This window comes from Zingiber officinale, chromosome 8B, assembly GCF_018446385.1.
Source record: "Zingiber officinale cultivar Zhangliang chromosome 8B, Zo_v1.1, whole genome shotgun sequence".
Taxonomy (NCBI): Eukaryota; Viridiplantae; Streptophyta; class Magnoliopsida; order Zingiberales; family Zingiberaceae; genus Zingiber; species Zingiber officinale.
This window is the reverse complement of record NC_056001.1, coordinates 24847680-24870152: the sequence shown is the minus strand read 5'-3', so window position 1 is coordinate 24870152 and position 22473 is coordinate 24847680. Positions and strand designations below refer to the sequence as shown.

The window sequence follows — 22473 nt, the reverse complement described above, 5'->3', positions numbered from 1 at the left end:
TATTAGGTAAAAGATATTTATTAATTGCTAAAAATTATTCAGTAGTTATTATAAGACGTTTATGATAAATTTAAGATTTTTGACTATTATTTATCAAATTAATTAAATTATATAAATTTCATCAAAACATCTTTAAATTAATTAATATCACTTTAAAATAGTTGTATAAGTTATTATGTAGCTTTTAGAACTCTAAATCCTATATATATATCCTAAATACATTGCCGTAGTTATTACTATTAGGTACCTTTTACACATTATAATAATTATTAGGTAGCTTATATACATTGTAATAATTATCGGTAGTTATATATGAGGTAAACTCTAAACCATAAATTCATCCTAACCATGTTGTATTAGTTATTAGGTGGTTTTTATAAATTGTAGTAGTTACTAGTAGCTGTTAAATATAGGGGTGACAATTCGGGTCGGGTTCAGGTTGACAAGTTTGGGTTGGCGGATTAACGGGTTGGAACATCAAAATCACCTGATCAAATTCATATTTCGGGTCAAATTGTTCAACCCAAACCAACCTGCTTATCTATTTATGACCTAAAATGACCCACAATCCGAATCCAATCTGAATCCCGGGTTGACCTGAAATGATTCATTTATAAAAAATGCTCATTTTAACCCGAACTCAATCCAAACCCGACATAAAAGGACTAATTTTATTAAAATATACTTATTTTAACCCAAATTTAACTAGAATCTGACCGAAACCCGAGCTGAAAATATTTATAAACGAATTCATGGATTGTAATAGGATCATTCAGATTGATTCGAACTCAACTCATTTATTAATTGTGTCTATCAGGTTAACCTGAATCTAACCCGAACTTAATAAAATCTGATCCTAACTTAATTTTTTCATATTCAATTTAGATCATATTTTCATGTCGGATCAGAAATTATCATCTCTAATTAAGTATGTAAAAACTATCAAATAACTGTTATAACAACGTTGGGTTACGGAGTATTTTTAAGATAAAATTATTGATGAGGCGTCCATTTTTTTTAATCTGTTCTATGACTTAATCTTGAAGAAAAACACACGTAATAACATTTTATAGATATAATTTATATATTATTATTATTTATGCCTTGGTCGATGTAGAACTACTAGTCGTTGGAAACCTACCAGTCTTTTTCTTTTCTACTCACAGAGGAGGAGCCAAGAAGGCAAGCGGAGAACCCTAGAGCTCCTGTCTCTTCCCTACACTCCTTGAAGATCGGTTCTATAACGCCCAATTCAGCATTTGCATGGCTGTCTTCCTCGATCCGTAGGTTCTTCCCCTTCCAATGGAGACCCTCCGGTCCAAGGATCGGTTGGTTGTCGAAGCCTTTGTCGAGTTCGATCCCGCCAAGTCCCTCGGGCTGCCTCCCTCTGCCCCTCTCAAGATCCGTGCGCTATCCGTGTTCGACGCTTCCGAGTCGCAAACCCTTGTCTACATCGGCACCGGTGGTGGTAAGATCATCTTGGTCTCCTCGGTTCCCCCTTCGACATCGTTCGGCTCCGGCGTTGATTCGGGTAAAGGTGCTGTGGAATTTATTCGATCCGTGTCTGTCGGGTCTGGTATCGTCGAAGCAATTCGCGTTCTCTCTGAGATCGGGTCGGTCCTTTTGCTCTCGGAGGGGTCGGTATTCTTGGTGGATTTGCTCTTGTTGCAACCTGTACGGAAATTGGGCTTCTTGAAAGATGTGACGGCTGTTGTGAGGAGTAGTTGGTCTTCTGAGGAGTCAAAATCGGGGCCCTTGAGAGATTGGCTTTCCAAAGCTGAAATTTTGAGCCCAGGGCAGAAGCTTTTTCAGAAATTAGGAAGCAGTATCAGGGCAAATGGCATAGCTTCCAGGATTTTGGAGCCTCAGAGAGGAGGTGATAGCTGCTTTATTGCGGCTGCTGCAGCAAAAAAAATTGTTCTTATGGAGCTCCTTGTACCTGGAAGCACTGATGTCAATTCCGACATTAGCAATGTTTCAGTACGTCTCAAGGAGGTTCCAGGCATTGATGAGGTTAAGACAATGGCATGGTTGGGGAACTCAATCATTCTTGGTAATCTAGAGGGCTACACACTGTTCTCTACTACTGATGGCAATGTCACCCCTCTGTTTTCTCTTCCAGAATCTTCAGGACCACCTCAGCTAAAATCTTTATTAGGAAACAAGGAGGCTCTTATGTTGGTTGACAACGTTGGCGTGATCGTTAACAATTCTGGGCAACCAGTTGGTGGAAGTTTGATTTTCCAATATATACCTGACTCAATAGGGGAGATACCTTCCTATATTGTCATTGCAAATGATGGTAGGATGGATTTGTTCAGGCGAAAAACTGGTGCATGTGTGCAGTCAGTATCAAATGCCAAACCAGGTGCTGGACACTGTATTGTGGCAAATGATGATCAGGGCAGAGGAAGTATGATTGTGTTTGCAACACCTCATAAGGTAGGTAAGTTTCAAAACTATAAAATGACTAAAATTTATTAGTGGCCTCAGATAAATGTTAGTAAGAACGGATGAATTTACTATTTTCTCATAATAGTAGCTTCTAATCCATGTTCGGAAAAAATATTTTATTCTTTTTCTACATTACCTCATTCCCTTTGTGTTTATGTTGAATATTGGTTGTCTGGACTTGTCACTGCAAATCTTGCTATATATGATTGAAAACTACACGGACCTATTTCTTAAAACTTGGTACCACCACGTTAGCGGTCCCCTCACGATTGCCCTACACCACTAAGAGGGAGTTCAGCAGAAACCCAAATTGGCAAGCATGGCGAGGGTCCGCAGAGGTGATGAAATCCCCAACCGTACACAAACCTATTTCTTAGTTTGTAAGGAAAGGAGATATGAGGATTTGCTTGAATTATGTTTTCTTCAGGTCAAATAGATGTCGAGTGACAACATAAATAAGTTTGAAAAGTAAATGATAGCAAACGTAGAATGAGAATACAAAAGTTATGACTCTTGCAAAACCTAGCTAGGTACATTGGTTAGTTATGGGCTAATGAAGAAAATAAGATTAGTTGACTGGGCTACTTTTAATTCGAGCTTAAACATTTTGAGCTGGACGTTAGATTTGACAATTTATTCAGTCAGCTTTGTTGTCTAAGTAGATTGTGACAATTGATTGTAGACATGATGAGGTGTTGGAAAGGGTTGTTTGTATGATGTGTAACCACCATTTTGTCTCACACGATATTGATTAGTGATGTTCCTGAATTACGAGTTGAACTTTGAGTCCAAGGATGTTAAGTTTTAAGAATGGGAAATTGTGACACTCCACTTTGTTGTACATCTTGCGTTGCATGCCAATAAAGAAGCTTTATAACATAGTTTCAAACTTTCAAAAAATGAACTGAAAATTGAACAGGAGGAGTTCCGAGTCACTAGTTTAGTGGTTGCCCACCGGATCAGTTGAGCAAACCGTATGTTGGCCTGGGCATTGATTCGGCCAAGCTTAATGGTTCGAGTTACCTAAGTCAACTGGTTAAACCTCAAAACTATTAAGAGATAGACAACAGCTTGGTAAACCACAATTATACATTTAAGCAATGCAATATGTGATCTGTGAGTGAAATCAACTAGGAGAGCAATTCAGGTCCGTTTTATTTCCTGTTCTACTGCTGGATTGGCCATAATTGAGTAACTATGCTTTATAAGTTTAGATGAGGGAACCAATGTTAACTGAGACTTTATTTGGGGCTATTGGTTGGGCCTGACAAGTCAATGGGTCATATTTATCATATAAGTTGGTCATGACAGATTCCTTTGCTGGAGATGCTGGATTAGATGCTTCTCGGCTTTAAGAATACTGTTGGTAACTCTCCATATTGTACCCAAGGAATAGTAGGTACTGTCTGAGATTGTAATGATTTTCAATGTAATTAATTATTGCTTCTCTGATTTTAGGACTGACTCCAATATTCTAGTGCTATGTGCTAGAATATAAAAGTATGAACTAGAATCCCAGATTCCCTTTTTTGATATGCCTTTTGATCTCTCCCTTTATCTGTTTTGTCGTGTGCTTGTTTTGTGAGAGGAAATTTGTTTTTGCAAGTTTCTAGACTTTTTCTGACAGGCTTTTAAATGTGCTCTTATAATCAGAAGATTAATAACATTTGACTTCAGAAGAAAAACTTGAAAAGAAAGCTCATGCTTATATGCCATACTTAAAATATAATATTAATACTGCAAGTGATGCATAAAACTATAGTTTCCTAGGATAATGTTTTGTATTATTTGATGCTTGCTTAGAAAATTTTAAGTCTAAAGGTCAGAATTGCCAGCATGCATATTGGTGTGATAGTAATTCTTGCCTATACAGATAGAGCCCAACAATTAAAACCCTAGTTTTCCAAGATATGAACTTGGTAGTTGCAGCGGATTGTTTTTGTGTATATTAATTTAAGGATGAGATGGAGTAAAAGTAAGGGTTAGTCTAGGCCAAGTTTGTAAGCTTATAAAAAACTATAAATTTTAGTTTGAAAAAAAACAAGATCATAGTGTGCAAAACCTGTTGTGAAAAATGACTATTTTGGGTGGAACCATAAAGGCCTAAATTTCCATGTCAATTTCTTTGAACTACCCTCTACACTACTTAAGAGTCTTATAAAACATAGTTTTTTTTTTTTATTATCAAATGCATATAAATAGTTTTTGATCGACGTTTGTAATAATCAGACATGAAGGGGAGTCTTGATGCAATGGTAAAGTTGCTGCCATATGACCTTGTGGTCACACGTTTGAGTCGGATATTGCCTCTTGCAATGCTGGTAAGGCCGTGTACAATAGATCCAATGTGGTCCGATGCTTCCTGGGAACTTGCATTAGCGTGAACTTTGTGCACCGGGCTGCCCTTTATTTGTAATAATTAGATATATGAATTACCTTAGTATAGCCGCATCCCGAATAGTTAGGACTCATGTTTGTGTTGTATACATGAGTTTTAGGTAGCTGATGCTTGGCTCACTGCATAGTATATATGAGGTATGGGGGGCACATGCAGTCCACATCAAAAGATATTAAAATAATAGTTAAATTGATGTAAATATTGTAAATGACTAATAAATATATCAAAGAGTAAAGCATATTAATGATTTGAAACAAGTTCACAATTGCAAGTAAATTAGTGATAGTAAGTTAAAGACCTACAATTCATTATTTCACATTGCTAGAAAATATATGGCACAATAGAATGCATAAGAGAATACCATATATCCAATCAAACAATTTGTAAATATGTAAAATCTAAGGGTTTACAGCAGCAACAAGTGACTAAGGATAATGGAAAAAAGATGATGGATACCTTGCCATGATGCAGAAACATTTTACACTCTGCAGCAATAGAAGAGGAGAAATTTATGCAGCTGCACGGGTTTGCAGAATATTTTCACCTGAGCTGCTTGAGCTCATTGAGTGATGTGCCTGGACTTTTTATTTTTTCTTTCAAAAACACCCACCTGAAGTGGATTACATATTATGGGATGTGGTCAACTATCAAATTGCCTAGGCAGCCAGCTGCCTTGGCTCCTTTTTAGAACAATGCTTCTGTTTCATTACAAGTCAAGTCAAGATGATTTAGTATTTTGCATCCCTTTTAGTTGCCATTTGCACTCTGCTGTAAAACTTTCTTCCTGATTGTAAGTTTCTATTTCTGCCATCTTTTTTCAAGGGAATCCTATTTTTTTTAGCTTCAGTGGTGTCCTCCATAGTTAGTTTGAATATTTATCAATTAACATATCCCTTTTTAATGGGGCTGTCCTTATTAAACCAAAAGTTTTTAATGAACAGTTCATAGTTTAATAGACATCAAATTGCTTGAATTAAGTGAAGTTGAGTTTTTTAATCATTTCTGATGTTTTTAATGTATTTTTTCTGATTGAAATTCATTTATCTTCTCAGGTCATTTGCTATCGTAAATTGCCAGCCGAAGAACAGATTAAGAATTTATTGAGAAAGAAAAAAATTAATGAAGCTATTTGTTTGGTGGAGGAGCTTGAATCTGAAGGAGAAATTACTAAGGAATTGCTATCGTTTGTGCATGCCCAATTAGGTTTCTTGTTGCTTTTTGACTTGCATTTTGAGGAAGCAGTCAACCATTTCTTGCTCTCAGAAACCATGCAGCCTCCTGAAATATTCCCATTCATTATGCGGGACCCAAATCTCTGGTCACATCTGGTACATTCTGCTTATTTTTGCAAAAAAATCGTAGTTGAACTTCATTGAAATATTTCTTGAAGTAATCCTTGATGATTAGGATTTCTTTCTTAAGCTGCTAAGCAGTTGAGTCGGCAATGAAATAGTCATTTCTCTTCACCCTTCCTCTTAAATTTTTAACCTGATATTACATTGATTGGACAAACACACATATGTTTAGTTATTCTGTACTGATTCTTTTTATATATATATATATAACTGCAATCTGAATCTCATAGTTTTTTCCTTCATGAAATCTTCTTTTTTTTTCATCATTGAAACTTTGAAATATTTTTTTGACTGATACTGATTCCTTGTCTGTTGTGCAATCCCAGAGCATTTGGATGGATAACCAGTAAGGTTTTGATTGACAACTATTGGAAAATTATCACAAACTCTAGTGGGACATTCTCCTTCTTCATGTAGATTTGCTTTGCACGGTCTTGGATATTATTATTTGATTCCAAGATGCATTATAATGACCAAGGCCATATGGAGAGTATAGGAGATAATATTTATTTAAACTAAAAAAATGATTTATATCCTTATTTTTTATTATGATTTTTGGGTGTCTAAATGCTAGCCTGTCTAGCATGGATGCAATCTTTTCTTTTCTTGTAGGTGGTGAGGAGCCTTAGCCCTTTTACCTCTTAGTAACATGAGATTTTGGAAGTTTTATTTTATTATTTAATACTTGATAGCAGATCAAACTATTGTGATATGATTTGGCTAACATGTATCTTTTGGGGAAGCAAAAAAAAATCTGAAAGACTATGACAAAAAACATTATTTCCTGCATTTAATTAGTTTACATTATGACAAATTAGACCCTTGACAATTCTTTGTTGTTGGGTTGCTATTTTCAATAATCTGTGCAGCTCCTTGTGCAGCTTTATTTGCCAAGGACAACTATCTTCCCAAGATATTAAGCTTTTCAATCTCAATATATCAAGCTTTGTTTCATGAACTTGTGATAATTCTTGACGGTTTGTTGTCCTTCGCATAAGCACTTCAGACTTCAGAGTCAATACTAAGCCTTTAGATGAGTCTATCTTCTTTTTACTCTTCCCATCCTTCTTTTCCACCTTTAAGTGCTACACTTAAAGGAATCCGCATGGTGATGGGGGATTGAAATGCCTTTGACACTATCATCCTTGTGACTGAAGCCTGAACTTTTTTTAAAAAAAATAATTTTCACTTTGTATTCTGTCTGAACATTATTACGATACAACTTTAAGTGCTACACTTCTTTTCCGTTTAAGTGCTACATCATCCTTCTTTTCCACCTTTAAGTGCTACACTTAAAAAGAATCCGCATGGTGATGGTGAATTGAAATGGCTTTGACACTATCATCCCTGCGACTGAAGTCTGAACTTTTAAAAAAAAAAAAAATTTCACTTTGTACACTCTCTGAACATTATTACGATACAACTTCCTTGAGCCCATATCTACAACCTTCTTTGAAACAAAAATTGATTGATCTCACCATTTCTAGGATGTGATTGCCGAAAACTCATTGGCATACTCATGGATTGACCCACTATCTCAAATGTTTTTGCACATTAGAATTGTGCGTTTAGCTCACACTTAAAATCATCCCAACCATAGTTTGTAGAATCGCGATCCTATGCAGGATCGATTTAGGGTCAGGATCGGATCGTAGAATCGTACGATCCTACCAAAAACCCTTAAAATTTTATCATACATGATTAATAATTAGAAAAAATACCTAAAAAACTCATTTACATATAAATAAATAACTAATTTTGTATATATATGCAATTATTTACACTCAACACATCAAATTACATTACTACATGTACAAATTTAAATTAACTTGTAATTTAACTATCATTCTCGCATAGTAATAATATTTATATTTTCATATCATAAAATGAAATAATATAAAATATCTATTAACACAATAATAATAACACATACAATGTCAAAAATATTTCCTTGATTTATAAGATAATTCAATTTAAATGTCAACAAAGCATCTAACGTATATAACAGAAGCTATTGAATCCTTTGATTTAAATATGAATGCCGGAAATAATCTTCTAAAGACTGGTTGATGCCACACAATACTAGACAATAGACATCCAAAAACTTATTATTTTGAGAAAAATAAATGACAGAATATTATTGATAAAAAACTAACTCAAAAATAATTAAACATATATTTAAATAATTTAAAACTCTAATAAGATGAAAAAAAGATAATGGTTAAGGATAAACTTTGAAATTTATTAAAGATCTCTGAACGAGCTTTAATTTGATATATTATAGGCCCCGTGGTTCAATCCGAGTCAAAAGTTATGACCTCTCAAAGCTTCCACCGATCCTGCTCCGATTCTACCGATTCTGCTCTGATCCTACCGATCCTGCTGCGATCCTACTGCAAAAACGATTCTGCACGATCCTGGATCGATTTTGGGTTTCCGGATCGTAGGATCGTACGATCCTACGATCCGGATCGCGATTTTGCAAACTATGATCCCAACTATCAATTCACAAAGCGGTAGAAGATCTCATTATGTACAACACAATTTGACGTCACAATCAATCACATGGTATTAATGCTTATGGCTTCCTTTCACATCCCTATTGACGCATAGCACATTGATTCAGTGCTTTGACATGTTACTAAGGAGGATTAAGAGCATCATTGTTTCCATCTTTGCCTTAAATAGCTCCCAATTAACAATGTGAATAGACCCTTATCTCAAGACACAAAAATTAATGAGACTCCCTAGTATCTTTACTTTGTTGCTCATACTAGTGCTCGATCTTCATGGCGTGGCTACACAAAATAGGCTTAGACCTACTATCATCTCATTCAACATATTTATTTCCATTAAATGGAATGTTCAATACATACACGGTGATTTGGGAATAAGGAACTGCATTTGCCAACCTATGTAGCACTACCCAAGGAGTATTTGCACCATTGAATGACTCTTAATCATACAGCCATGTGAGTGCCCTTGCATACACACAAAAGGTTTCAAGGGATTCTCTGTCAAAGTAGTACCTTGACTACTTTTTGCTAGGAAAATCAAACCTTTATGGTCTTTGAACAAACAAAAGCTTGAAACCAACCTACCACTATCAGAATGATCGACCATAGTTCATTAGGGCTTGTCTTCTTGACATTTTCCCCTACCTAAAACATCAAAGCCGCTCATGTCAGTTAATCCATGACATTGGCTCATATGCCCTGCCATGGGATGTGAGAATAGAGAATTGCACTTGGCGCCTCACTTTCTGCTATGCCTACGTTTTATTTGAAGATCACACCTTTGTAGGCCTTTGAACAAATAATCTTGAAACCTACCACCGCATACATGAGTCATAATGATATATATTCTTAGTTTTTTATCATTGCATACCCAAAACATGTTTAACCATAAAATGTGTATTTGTTTATTCTGAGGGTTCATTTATTTATTCTATGGGCGGTTTGGATATGCTTCCCTAAACAATGGTTTGAGATCTGGTGGTCTAGTCAAAATGTTTCGTTTTGATAAATCATCGAAACATGATATTGATTGGCATGCATGAGTAATCTTTCCTATATGCCAATGAATGCCATGTCGCCAACACATGACATGCCTTGGCATGCTACTGACATCAATATGAATTCATTATTATTTTTACCTTTTATTTCTCTAAAATTTTAATTCAATTAATTATTTAAATCATATAATTTTATTTTTATAAATAAGTTTACTTCAAGATGATTATAGGAGTGAAACTTATATGAAATCATGAATTTATTGCAACACGGGGTGAAATAAAGAGTAAATTCATTTCAATTCAATTACTAATTGGTATAATCATTTTGAAACATGTTGGCATACTTTAATCCATTCCATAACATGTTGCATACTAGTACAATATAATATGAGAAATTTTAAATTTTAGTTTATTTGACCATTTGATTGTTGTAGTTTTTACTTTAAACTAAGTGAACAAGATATTAAAGGAATAAATCACCTTAGATTCTTTTTAGAATGCTTAAATGGATATGTTTGCTTACCAAGTATCAGCAGTGCACAATAAAGTGAGGATTGGAATTCTGGCATGGAATGATACTTTAAAGCTGGCCCCTAACTTCTTTCTCTTTTTTTTCTTCTTCATTGTCTTTCTTTCTCAACTTTTTATGACACTGATACACGTTGGCAGTCGACATTCTGTCTTGGTATCTAAACTGTATTGGTCTAGTCAACTACTGTAACTTCAGCACGGTCCAAAATGTTAAACCTTGCCCCCAAGTTCTTGTAGCGTACAAAGCACTTTTAGAATGAAAAAGGTACTTTTATAAATACATGTTTATTCATTTACCTAAAGATTTATCTTTTCAAGTCATTTTCCTTTTGCAGGTGTGAATCTGAGAAGTTGCTATCTGAATGAAGATTTTAGTAATTTCAAATATGGATATAAATTTAAAAGAATTTAGTGATATATTTAGCTGATAATGTTCCCAATTGTGTCACAATATGATAGTTTACATTATTACGTAAGTCGATTAATGAACTTATAAAAATTAGTTTATGCATGTTTTCCAACATGACTGGACATGAGACTAAGTAATATTATCTGCATATGTATTTGATTAATGACTTGTAACCAACATAAACGAGTATTTCTGTCTTGTATGGTAAATGGGTGCTTCTGTTTTTTTTCCTGAACAAGCTCACCATTGTCTATTATATATCTTCATCACAACATTGAAAAACTGAATTACACTGCATGAACTGATCACTCTTCATTTAATGTATTACATCTTCTGCATGGTCAGTTCATAATAATAAGGCTTGTAATTTTCAGGTACCAAGGAACCGGTATTGGGGGTTGCATCCTCCACCTGTACCTATTGAGGAAGTAATTGATGATGGACTAATGTCTATCCAGCGAGCTATATTTCTAAAGAAAGCTGGTCTAGACACAGCTGCTGATGAGGATTTTCTTTTAAATCCACCCAGCAAACCTGATCTCCTGGAGTCAGCAATTAAAAATATTATTAGGTATCTTGATGATGCTATATCCAACGAGTGCTTTGTCTTGTACCACGAACTTATGATATAACTCTCAGACAGATAATTTTCCTCATAATTTAGGTATCTATGTATTTCTCGGGATAAGGATTTAATTCCTCAAGTGAGGGAAGGAGTTGATACACTTCTGATGTATCTCTATAGGGCACTCGATCTTGTTGATGATATGGAGAAGCTTGCTTCATCCGAAAATTATTGTATTGTGGTATGCTTTATCCCATAGCACATGATTTAATTCACTTGTGGATATGTCACTAATAGTCTCTAATAAGTTATGCCAGTTACTCTATTTTGTATTCATCATTAATCATTGTCTGATAATTTTTTTTTCCTTATTGGAACAATTTTAATGATGACTTAGTCTAAATCTCTAACAAATCTTTTCAGGAGGAGTTGGAAATGTTGTTAGATGACTCAAGGCATTTAAGGACACTTGCATTTTTGTATGCTAGTAAAGGACTGTGTTCACAAGCTCTCATTGTTTGGCGGATCTTGGCCAAAAATTATTCTACTGGATTGTGGAAAGATCATGCTAGTTTGGTGGAGAATGAATCCCTAGATTCTTCTGTGGATTCAAGTGCTGGTTCAGTGATTGCTGCAACTGAAGCTTCAAAGATACTTCAAGAATCATCTGATGAAGATCTCATATTGGAACATCTTGAATGGGTTGTTATATTTGACATTGTGTTGCAAGTTAGAGTATAATGCTGGACCTTTTGAACTGTTTCTTAACACATTGTTGGTCATTGCTATCTTAGATTGCAGATATTGATCAGGAGCTTGCAATTGTAGTTTTAACATCAGAGAAAAGGGTCAATCAGCTTTTGCCTGGTATTTCCCATGCTTAAACAAACTGGTTTCTTATTGCTTATCTTGTAGTTGCAATTAGATAGCTTCTCCTCTGTTAACCATGCACTAGGAAAGTAAACAGTGAGTCTTTCTGTAAACCCAATGTCAGATATTTTCATATTACATTGGATATAGGCTTCGAAGTCTGAATAGTTTATTTAACAACCCAAATTGTGAGAGATTACTCCTGAACATAGTCCACATTGCTTTGGACCGGGTGGTGATGTTGTTCGACAGTACGATTTCAGGTCATTTAGTAAATATATGATCCACTCTATGAACACATTGGGTGATTGCAATGGATCTCATGTCACTTTCATAAAATCTTGATGTCTAATTAGGATAAAATTTAAAATTTATTTAAATATAGATGACGATATAATAGGAGATAAAGTCACGTAAAAGGATCCATATAGCCAGCCCCACCTAGTGGGATAAGGTTTGATTGTTATTGTTGTTGTTATATTTATTACATAAGCATGGACGTTGAGGATTGGGCTGGAGAGATTACGCAACCTTAAGTCAGTGATCAACTCAACATTACCTGACCATATTTGAATAAACATGATTAATAAAACCATCATGACCATTGAGTGCTTGTTTCTGTGGAATAGTCCCAGCAGTTTCAGGCAAATGGGATGACCATTTCATTTCTCTTGTGAAATTGTGCTAATTAACTATAGTAAATAAAGTGCAGATCTTTTGTGATGATGAAATGTTTGGATTTAATGATGCAAAAGTGTGACCATGTTGGAATGAGCACCAAGAAATGTTTGGAATGGCCTTTAACGGATGTGGATTAACATGTGTTTCTTTTATGTTATTACAAATTCGACTCATTGTTTTTTCCTAATAAAAATGTGATTCTCAGTTTTTTTGCTTCTAATTAACATAGGATTGTCCACACTTACTTTGTTTTATAAACTGTAGATGATTCAATGCAAGATATATGTGGTCACTGTAAAGAGTTATTAGGTGCAAGTTTAACTGAAATTTGTTGAACACTTGTCTCTTCTTTCAGTGTTTTGTTTTTTCTTGTATGTATATATAATTTAAATGTATATAAAAGATCAAATGTCCTTGGATTTGTGTATTTGAGAGTCAAATTTGTTGTCAAAAAATTCTTCCTCATTTGTGATTTTCTTGTTCTAGAATCGGATATAAATTATGGTAAAATATCTGGTTTTTTTTCCTATTTAGGTACTCATTATTACTGAATTTATTTGCTAATGAAATTTTGACTATTCCTTCACAAATTTCCTTTTGTTCAGAAAACCTCTTGCATGACATGCTTGCATTCAGAACCTAAGTGTATTGTCAGTTTGTCACCATATAATATCTGGTCTCATTCACATATGCAGACATGTCCATTGGCATCAAAAGATCAGTTTCTAATATTTCTTAAATTCAATCTAATAAGTCTATATAGAAGATTTGTATGTATGTTTCTTACACTACACAGATTTGCCCAGATGCTTCTTACACTAATTTTTGTATAGTTTCTATTGTATGAACAATATATTAAATAAAGTGTTTTATGTCTCATAAATGTATTGATCATTGTACTTTTTTTATATTTGCTTTTTAAATTTTTTTATCCAAGATAGTTAACACATTATGATTACTAGGGAGCATTTGTTTTCTCATTATGATAACTAGTAAAATTACTGATGATTGCAGAAAACGTTCTTGCTTCGATTGATCCAAGAAAGGTTGAGATCCATCAAAGGTAAGATTTTACCATTATTCATGAGCTCTTTTACGGATTTGTAAATGCTTTTAAGTATGTAGCTCTTAGCAACAATTACACTACTATTACTTTGTTCCCTTTTCAACTTGATATGAAGTCCCAATGTAATTTGTTCATCTTAATAGTACATCTACTGTGATTTATGGTACCAACATCATGCACATGAGTAACTGCAGAAAGTCTTCAGAATAATTACAGACATAGGTTCAGGATTCAATTTGAGGTGAGTCGGAGGATTAGGATCAGGAATGGTGTAAGTGCTTATTGTAGTGGATGCACACATGACCAAAAACAGATGACTGTGGAATCAGGAATGTGAATGATTAGCTTATGTATCATTTGATTTATGTTAAATTGAGAAATTTCCATGCCCTAGTTTAGTCTCATATGAAAAGTGGTAGACTAATGAAGAGTTTTAAAACTTAGATAAGTAAACTACTATTAACATAAACTTAGACATTTAGGCTAGATTGACCAGACCTAATACGTTAATTAATTTTGGGCAAGTCGTTATATAATGATACCAAGTAGACCAAATCCTATGCATGACCAGGTGTATGGAATGAATTGTCTTTGTGATGGTGAAGTTCCCATTGGATTTTACTAGCTGCCTATCAGGATGATTCTGAGCTATGGATTTTGGGTCTTAGACAAACATGTCAAACCTTGAGTAGGGTAGATCATCACATCCTAGTGTCTCACATGGAAAGTTGTGGGCCAATGAGGGGAGTTTGTAAGCTTAGATTTGCTATTAATTTGAATTTAAGCATTTTTGTCCAAGGACTTGTTAGATAATCGTTCAGTTCTTTTTATGAAAGTTGTTACATAAATACTAGAAGGAAAAACAAAGTGATTTAATACATGATGGTTAAATGTGAATGATGAATTATTAATCATATCTATGTAGATGCACCTTCATGATAATTTTTTTGTTATGATCAACCACCCACTCAATACAACAAAAAGTATCTGTAAAGGAAGTATAAATTATCATTGATTTCTCCATTTGTGAATGATTATGCCCTAGACTATAGGGTCTGCTTATATAACAATAATGAGTGTTATCAGCAGTTCACATCAAATAAAATTCTAGCAGAATGGGATTGCCTCCATTGGTTCACATGAAATTAAATCCAGGCGGAACTGGAATTTGATTCAATGGCTGAATACCAAAATGATACAATATGTGTGAGCTTCCTATTTTAGTATAACTTTGAAGTTTGAACTATATGTTTTTGGTTTAAGAAAAACTCATATGGTTGGTCATGTGCCAGAAATCATTCATCGGACATTCTGATGTCTTTCCGATGCTCTTTAAATAAGAGGTTGAGCCGTTCACCTCTCTAACTTTCTTAACTTATCCTTTTGTATGCTTATTTCTCAGACCATAAAGAACATCCTATTTTACCGCTATAGCCAGAATGACCTTTTGCTGATCTTGCTGCCATACAATGATGACTCTCAACTACAGTTATATTTTCCCTCTCTCTCTCTACCTATCTCCATTTCCCCTCTCTTGGTGTTGGAATTCTTTGAACTTGGTAAGATCAAATACAGATAATATTTTCTATTACAAATCTAATCCAACAATCTGGTGTCCCAGTCACACTACTGATGGATTTTGGTGCCAAACTGAATCTCATGAATTGTATCTTGAACAATCAGGTTAGAATTAACAAACAAAATTGTGTAGTCAAAATGTGCTTTGGTCTGACCAATTTCCCCCAAATTCTAGAGTTTTGTTTAATCTATTCATGATGTATTTGTCTAGGATTTAGGATTATGGTTGAGTTGTTTGCCTTATTCTTTTGAAGTCAATTTCTTGAACATTATGGTTTCAATTTGATCTTTCTTTCATTCTGCTATAGTTGTTTTCTTTCTTGCAGTCTTTTATTTTATTTTTACTTTCTATTCTATTTTGATCTATTTTTGAATATTGCTTGGTCTTTTGCTACACCTCTCGCTAATAGAAAATATCTTAATGTAGTGCAAAAAAAGACAGACAAACAGAAGATGATGACTAGGTTGGTTTAAGAATGGTGGTCCCACTTGAGTAAATTATCTACATGTTGTTTGAACTTAATATGTCTACCTGTCATCTTGCTAAGATGCACATGTACTGAGAAGATTCTTCACCTGTAAATGAGAGCTGGGAGTATAGAAATTATTTACATTGTTGTAACTAGTGGAATTAAATGTTGTAAATATCCTATTTGGCAATGGTCTGAGATTGCTTTAAAGTTGATATGCTCATGGGTTTAGGGTATTTCAATTTGGCTCTTCTAATTGTTTAAGCTTTTGGAAAAGTGGCCATTCGATCAAATTTAAATGGAGTTATAAATGGTCTTGCATTCAAATCTTGTTATTGTCAGCATTTAGAGTCTTTCCAAGCATAAGTCAGTCAACATGAAGTCTAGGCATGCTAGTCTGGCTATGCACATGTGAGGGGAGTATTAGCAAATGTAGATGTTTGGACTGTGTCTTTTCCTAGAATGTTTGAGGTAAGCAGTCATTCAGTCAAATATAGAAACTAGCATTTGACTGATCTAGGGCCTACAATTATTTGAAACATGAACCACTGGAGAGCTTTAAGACAATCTTGAACTGGATAATTTGCTGTCCTCAAAACCTCAGAAAGAATTCTATTCTTTGTTACCAAGAATTCTCACTTCTATTTATCTCTTTGATCTAGTCTGATTGATTGTATCCAATTTTTTCTGGTGCGATATCACGCGATGTATATCTTTAATTTGATTAGAATTGCTCTTAATTATGTGTATCGATTAATTGTTTTCTTAATGCATTAATTTTTCAATCATTTGGTTAGATATCTGCAATGGTTGATTGAAGACCAAGACTGTGACGACACTCGATATCATACTCTGTATGCTCTTTCTTTAGCCAGAACTGCAATTGAAACAATTGAAATTGGTCTCGAGAAAAAAGGAAATGATTCTAGAGACCAAGAGGAGAATATCTCAAGCTCCCAACTTGTAGAGTACTACAAATATTCTGTGCGAGATAGGTTGCAGTTGTTTTTACAGGCTTCGGACTTGTACGACCCAGAAGAAATACTTGCTGTGATAGAAGGATCAGAATTATGGCTAGAAAAGGTTTTTTCCTTTTTCATTCCTAGTCTTCATCTCTATTATCAAATCAATGAATCTAGTGTTCGATGTTCTTTTTCTGAAATATTTGTCATTGTCATTAACTGATGATGTTTGTCACCAAGTATATGGGGCTCATTATATGAATCATATTGGGTTGCAAAGCTATATCACTATCCTATATGTCATTCTAGTTATATAATTTTGTATAAAATTTAATGGAGGAATAAGATTCTTGTAGCTAGCCCTAAATAGTTGGGACAATTATGGCCGCATGATATTGATCTACTATCCTATATATATTTTTTGTAGAAAACTTGAATAAATTACTGGGTCAAAATTTGAACAAATTTTGAAAAATTTAATTAAGAACCAACTGATATGGTTACTTCTGACTGTTGAAGTTCTCTTCATATTGGCATCCTCTTTCTAGATCTACTTATTGCTGCCATCTTGTTCTCTGAACAATTTCACTAAAGATCTTCTAGGAACCACTGCGAACTCTTTCCTTCTAACTGCACCTAAGAATTTAAGATTCTGTGTTTACAACTGTTAACATTTGCTTCTTGATTTTGATCTTCATCCTTCTTGTTGTGTGAACTAATTTCTCTGCCCTACATTCTACTTTCTGTGATAGAGGATCAATATTTAGAAATTGATTTTGAAAATATATCATGTGGACTTCCACAAGTCTCAGTTTTTAGGGAGCATTGTCTAAGATAGTTGATTATCTGTCTTCTACATACTTTGATTTAATTATTGCATGGCAGGCAATCCTGTACAGGAAGATGGGAGAAGAGACTATGGTTTTACAGATTCTGGCCTTGTAAGACTAATCTGATTCCCTCATTTGCTACATATTCACTAAGATTAGACCTGTGGTCCCCCACCTCTTTATTTTTTGAATGTTAAGTTCTATGTCATCACCTGAGACATGTTTTATTCTACCTTGCTTAAGAAAGCTGGAAGACAGTGAAGCTGCTGAGCAATATTGTCTAGAAATTGGTAGAAATGATGCCTATATGCAGTAAGTTTCTCTTTGTATCAAATGCTCTTATCTAATTCAAGCAAAATTGTTCCACAACTCATATTATTATTGTTATTATTTATTTGTTTTCTATCAGGTTGTTGGATCTGTATTTGAATCCTGAAGATGGAAAAGAGCCTATGTTCAAAGCTGCAGTTCGTCTCCTTCATAATCGTGGCGTATCACTTGACCCCTTGCAGGTGTTAGAGGTACCACTAGCTCTTCTTTTTTATGTTTGAAAGCGATAGCATTCATTCTCATTTACACTTAAACAAGTGCTCTGCTCCTATAGTACTGGCTAAATGAATTCACTTAAAGCATGGGATAACAAAGCTTTGTTGTTAGTGACTCTAGATGGGGGATCCAATTGAGCCTGGTTGCCTCCGCTATTTTTCTGCACTTTATAATTTTCCTGTCAAATTTAGAGATTGAGAATCTATTGTGAGGCCATGTCCACTTGATCTTGGTCTTCCTTGGGGAATTTTGATGATGTTTGTTGACATTGGTTTTTATGTATTTTGAACACTCTATTATTGATTGTTTATTTTTTATTTTTGAATCTCAGAAACTCCCAAGCATGCCATCAGATTTTGTGCCTCGTGAATAATTTTATTTATTGAATGTCCTTTTATATATGGCTGAATCTGTAAGACATCAAGATTTAAGTGATGCTCTTGAACCAGCCTCTTATCAGGTTTGAACTTAGGGTGACCCATGGTTCCTCCCATGTGTTAAAATTGAAACTAGTTAGCACAAGTAAAAATTACATGTTTCTTCCTTGCCACCTATGCGGCCCCTATTTATCACCTATATCAGACGATGGAAACCTTATTTTTGGCTTATGCTCAGGGAGACAAACTTAAACCTTACGGAAATTACTTTTCTATTTAGGCCCAAAGTAAATTAATTAATTTCAATTTCTAATAAATTTTCAACTAATTTCTAATTCAGGTTAGTTAAAGGTTTTTATATAGTAATAACTATATACTATAAAAAACCATATAATATGTTTAATTACAAATATAAGTAATAAGTTTAGTAATCAATAAACCCTGAGAGTTCATTTTGAACTCATGCTTAAATTTCATCATACTCACAACTGTCCTATATTGACAAACCATATGGTCATCAAAGTCAGAACTTCAAGGCCTATTGGTATTGGTTTCCTGTTTGTTCTTGTGCCTATTCCAAACTCAGTTATGCTAGTCCAATTTCTAGTTGTCAACCCTGTCTTGTTCTTGTGCCTATTTCAAACTCAGTTATGTCTAATTTCTAATTGTCAATCCGTGAGAGCAATATTTAATTTGGGTCTAATCTTAATTTGATGCTACAAGAACCAGTGTTCCCATCTAATCCAAGACATTCATTCTAGTACCATTAGACTCCAACTAATAAGACATTAGTAAAGATACATTTACTAGTAAGTTGTGTTATAAGTTGAAATATTTGTTATACTTCTTTTCTGTTGTTTTTGTGAATTTTAATTCAGTTGACTTTGAAACTGTTATATTATTATTTTTGAAAGTGCAAACAAAAGCTGAGAGGATCAAAAGGATGGAGCCAGTCCAAGGTCATATTGGCAGGGTTCGAACTGTGCCAGTCTGTAACCTTTGGTACCAAAATAGTATTGTTTTGTAAAACTGACACCAATACTGAAATTTCTAAACCTTAAAACCTATAACCTAGCACTGTGCTTGGCCTTTTACTAGAGTATTAATTTAGGAAAATAACAAATAACAGATACTGATTCAATTCAGGTCCTCTACACAGTTGATAAACAACAATTGGTAGCGATTGATACTTTTAATCATTCAACACAACTCATCAGGCAATGAAGGGCATGCATTTAATGGTTTAGTTATCAGCTGCTGTCTACCAGTTGTGGATGGTTGTACTCGGCTGAAGATATTGTGTAATTCTCTCTTATTTCGTACCCGGTGATGCAGACACTTAATGATTGTTGGCAGAATTTGGTTCTTTTGCTTAAAAGTGCAAAGTCCGTGTTGCACATGTAAAGTGTTTTCATGGTGAAACTTATATGGTTTTAAATTAGGAAATAAAATCAGCAAGGATGTTCTTTTCTCCATAATTTCTTTTTGGGGGTTCGGTTTTTGGTACCAACAGGAATTTAATATTTTTTTCATGTCTGGCAAGCTTCCCAACGCTTTTCCATTAACAGTAATGAACTATGATACCTTAAATTTTTGTTGCAGAAATTGTCACCTCAGATGCCTTTGCATCTTGCATCAGATACAATATTGCGAATGTTAAGAGCTCGGGTGCACCATCATTGCCAAGGTCAGGTAGGTGGCTAGATGCAATCAACTAATTTGTATGGACGAAGAATTAGTGCTCTTTGTATCATAAACAATCTTGTGGATCCTGGTATTTGCTTCATGCAATACTCTTTTGTTGTTGATCATAAACCACTGCCTTCCCATGAAAATATTAATCACTTTGCTCAAGTTAGTTGCATTGTGTTTCTTAACTGCATTGTACATGCTAGCTAACTGATCGATACTTCTAATCTTGTTGTCTGATTAGATTATTCATAATATCTCCCATGCGGTAAATCTAGATGCACGACTTGCAAAATTTGAAGAGAGATCAAGGCATGTTCAGATAAATGATGAGAGTACCTGTGATTCTTGCCGTTCGCGGTTGGGCACAAAGCTGTTTGCAATGTACCCAGATGATTCAGTTGTCTGCTACAAGGTATGTCCATAACCAACCCTAAGGAAACAAACAGTCAAAGCTAGATAATACCAGCGGTTGATAGGGTCAATCAGCATTTCTTCACTGAACAGTTACTGAGATTCTCTATGGAAGTCATTTACTCTAGCAATTTCAAAGATAAATAAGTTTGTGTGTGTACCCAGATGATTCAGTTGTCTGCTACAAGGTATGCCCACAACCAATCCTAAGGAAACAAACAGTCAAAGCTAGATAATGCCACACTGGTTGATAGGGTCAATTTATGCTAGAGATGTAATAGGTACCTTAGTAACAGACTCAAGTTGATCAACTGTCGTAGGTTATCAATGGCCATATATTTCTTATTGATCTACAAACCATACAACAATATATGTCAACACACTTGCTGTTGGAATTTCAGAATTACGACATTTGATTCTGTTTATCTTTGCACAAATTTTGATGAGGAATCGCAAAGCCCCTACATTAAAAGTAAATTCCAGTGCTTGATACTAGCACTGACAATGTCTTTGTTTTTTTTTTGATCCAGTGCTATCGCCGCCAGGGGGAGTCTACATCAGCTCGTGGTCGCAATTTCAAGCAAGATGCTTTTTTCAAACCAGGGTGGCTTGTAAGCAGATGACTAATGTTTATGTAAGCGATGGCTTTTGCTACAGCATCTTGTTATTTACAATGTGTAGATTACATCTTATGTGAAGTAGCTTTTTAAGGAAGGAATATCGAATGAGTCATCGTTGGCATCGTCTCCATCTAGTTCTCGCTGCAACTCTGGATATCTCACTGAAAAGCTAACCATATTTTTTGCTGGATAAATCAGAGTGATTTACACGATGTGGAGTTTCTTTTTACAGAAACACGGGTTTCAGTCTTTCTCAGAAGTGACGCATTTGATAGTTGCAAGAGTTACATACGAAACCATGGAAGGGAAGTTGATCGAGTTTTGCCCATATGTAGCAGCTGATTTACTATGGCACAAGCTATGCAGAGAATTTTCCGTTCGAGTCCTGTAAACTGGATTTAATTTTAAATGTATTTATTGAACTAAATTTTAGCAGAATAATTCAGACTACATCTCCTCCACATGAGGCTTCTTTTCAATTTTTTTTCCCGTGCCGAGGGTTATGGTGTCGTGGTAGTATCTAGATTGTCATTCAGGTATTCGCGATTCGAATTCCAATTATAACGTATTTGTAGGAATTTTTCTTTCAAATAGAGGGCATAATCAAAGGATGTTAGGTTTTTGGATTAGTCGTTACATGCGTTTCTCGATTTATCTTGGTGATTGGTAGGAAATTTTTATAGAGCCGGATCAATTATCTTTAGAGATAGTCAATGAGATTAACTGAGATTATCATTTTTTTTCTACGTATTTTTTTTCTCACTCTTGCGATAAGTTCAAATTCTCTTTTGTTTTTTTGTTTCTCCAATTCAAATTCAAAGAAGGTTGTGTTTCCCTTGGGACTGGATTGGTTAGAGGGAATTTGGCAGATTTAAGCCACTTTTCATATTCCAAGGAATTTACATATTATTAATATTTAATTTATTGGGAAAAATTGACTCAATTGAGTTTGCTATCAATGGATTCAAAGAATGCATCGGCGGTTGGTTTGAATGCGTAAGTTGAAAGGAAAATAATAAAAGTTCTTGGAATGTGAAAAGTATGTGATGCAATACACTGGAAATTGGAAACGTCATTGAATGTGGAAATAGAATGCAATGCACCTGGAATGGGAAACAGTTTTTGCAGTATTAATCACATGCTT

General features: G+C 34.6%; 1 protein-coding gene across 9 annotated transcripts; it reads left to right on the top strand.

The window, feature by feature from the left end:
- Nucleotides 1-1116: 1116 nt before the first annotated feature.
- Nucleotides 1117-21790, top strand: LOC122014263 (vacuolar sorting protein 3-like). 9 transcript variants are annotated; one of them, XR_006120624.1, is made up of 15 exons: nucleotides 1117-2442; nucleotides 5905-6180; nucleotides 11036-11232; nucleotides 11326-11467; nucleotides 11650-11928; nucleotides 12021-12093; nucleotides 13792-13840; nucleotides 16689-16974; nucleotides 17739-17794; nucleotides 17927-17995; nucleotides 18093-18204; nucleotides 20209-20298; nucleotides 20574-20710; nucleotides 21240-21343; nucleotides 21412-21790. XR_006120624.1 is itself a non-coding variant. In XM_042570443.1 (15 exons), the coding sequence occupies exons 1-14, from the start codon at nucleotides 1303-1305 to the stop codon at nucleotides 21330-21332; spliced, it is 3033 nt and encodes a 1010-aa protein (XP_042426377.1). In that variant the 5' UTR covers nucleotides 1117-1302; the 3' UTR covers nucleotides 21333-21343; nucleotides 21562-21790. The 9 variants fall into 9 exon arrangements, 8 of the variants coding, with proteins under 8 accessions (XP_042426377.1, XP_042426376.1, XP_042426375.1 ...); XM_042570443.1 differs by having other exon boundaries at nucleotides 20540-20710; nucleotides 21562-21790; XM_042570442.1 differs by having other exon boundaries at nucleotides 20540-20710; nucleotides 21425-21790.
- Nucleotides 21791-22473: the final 683 nt, after the last annotated feature.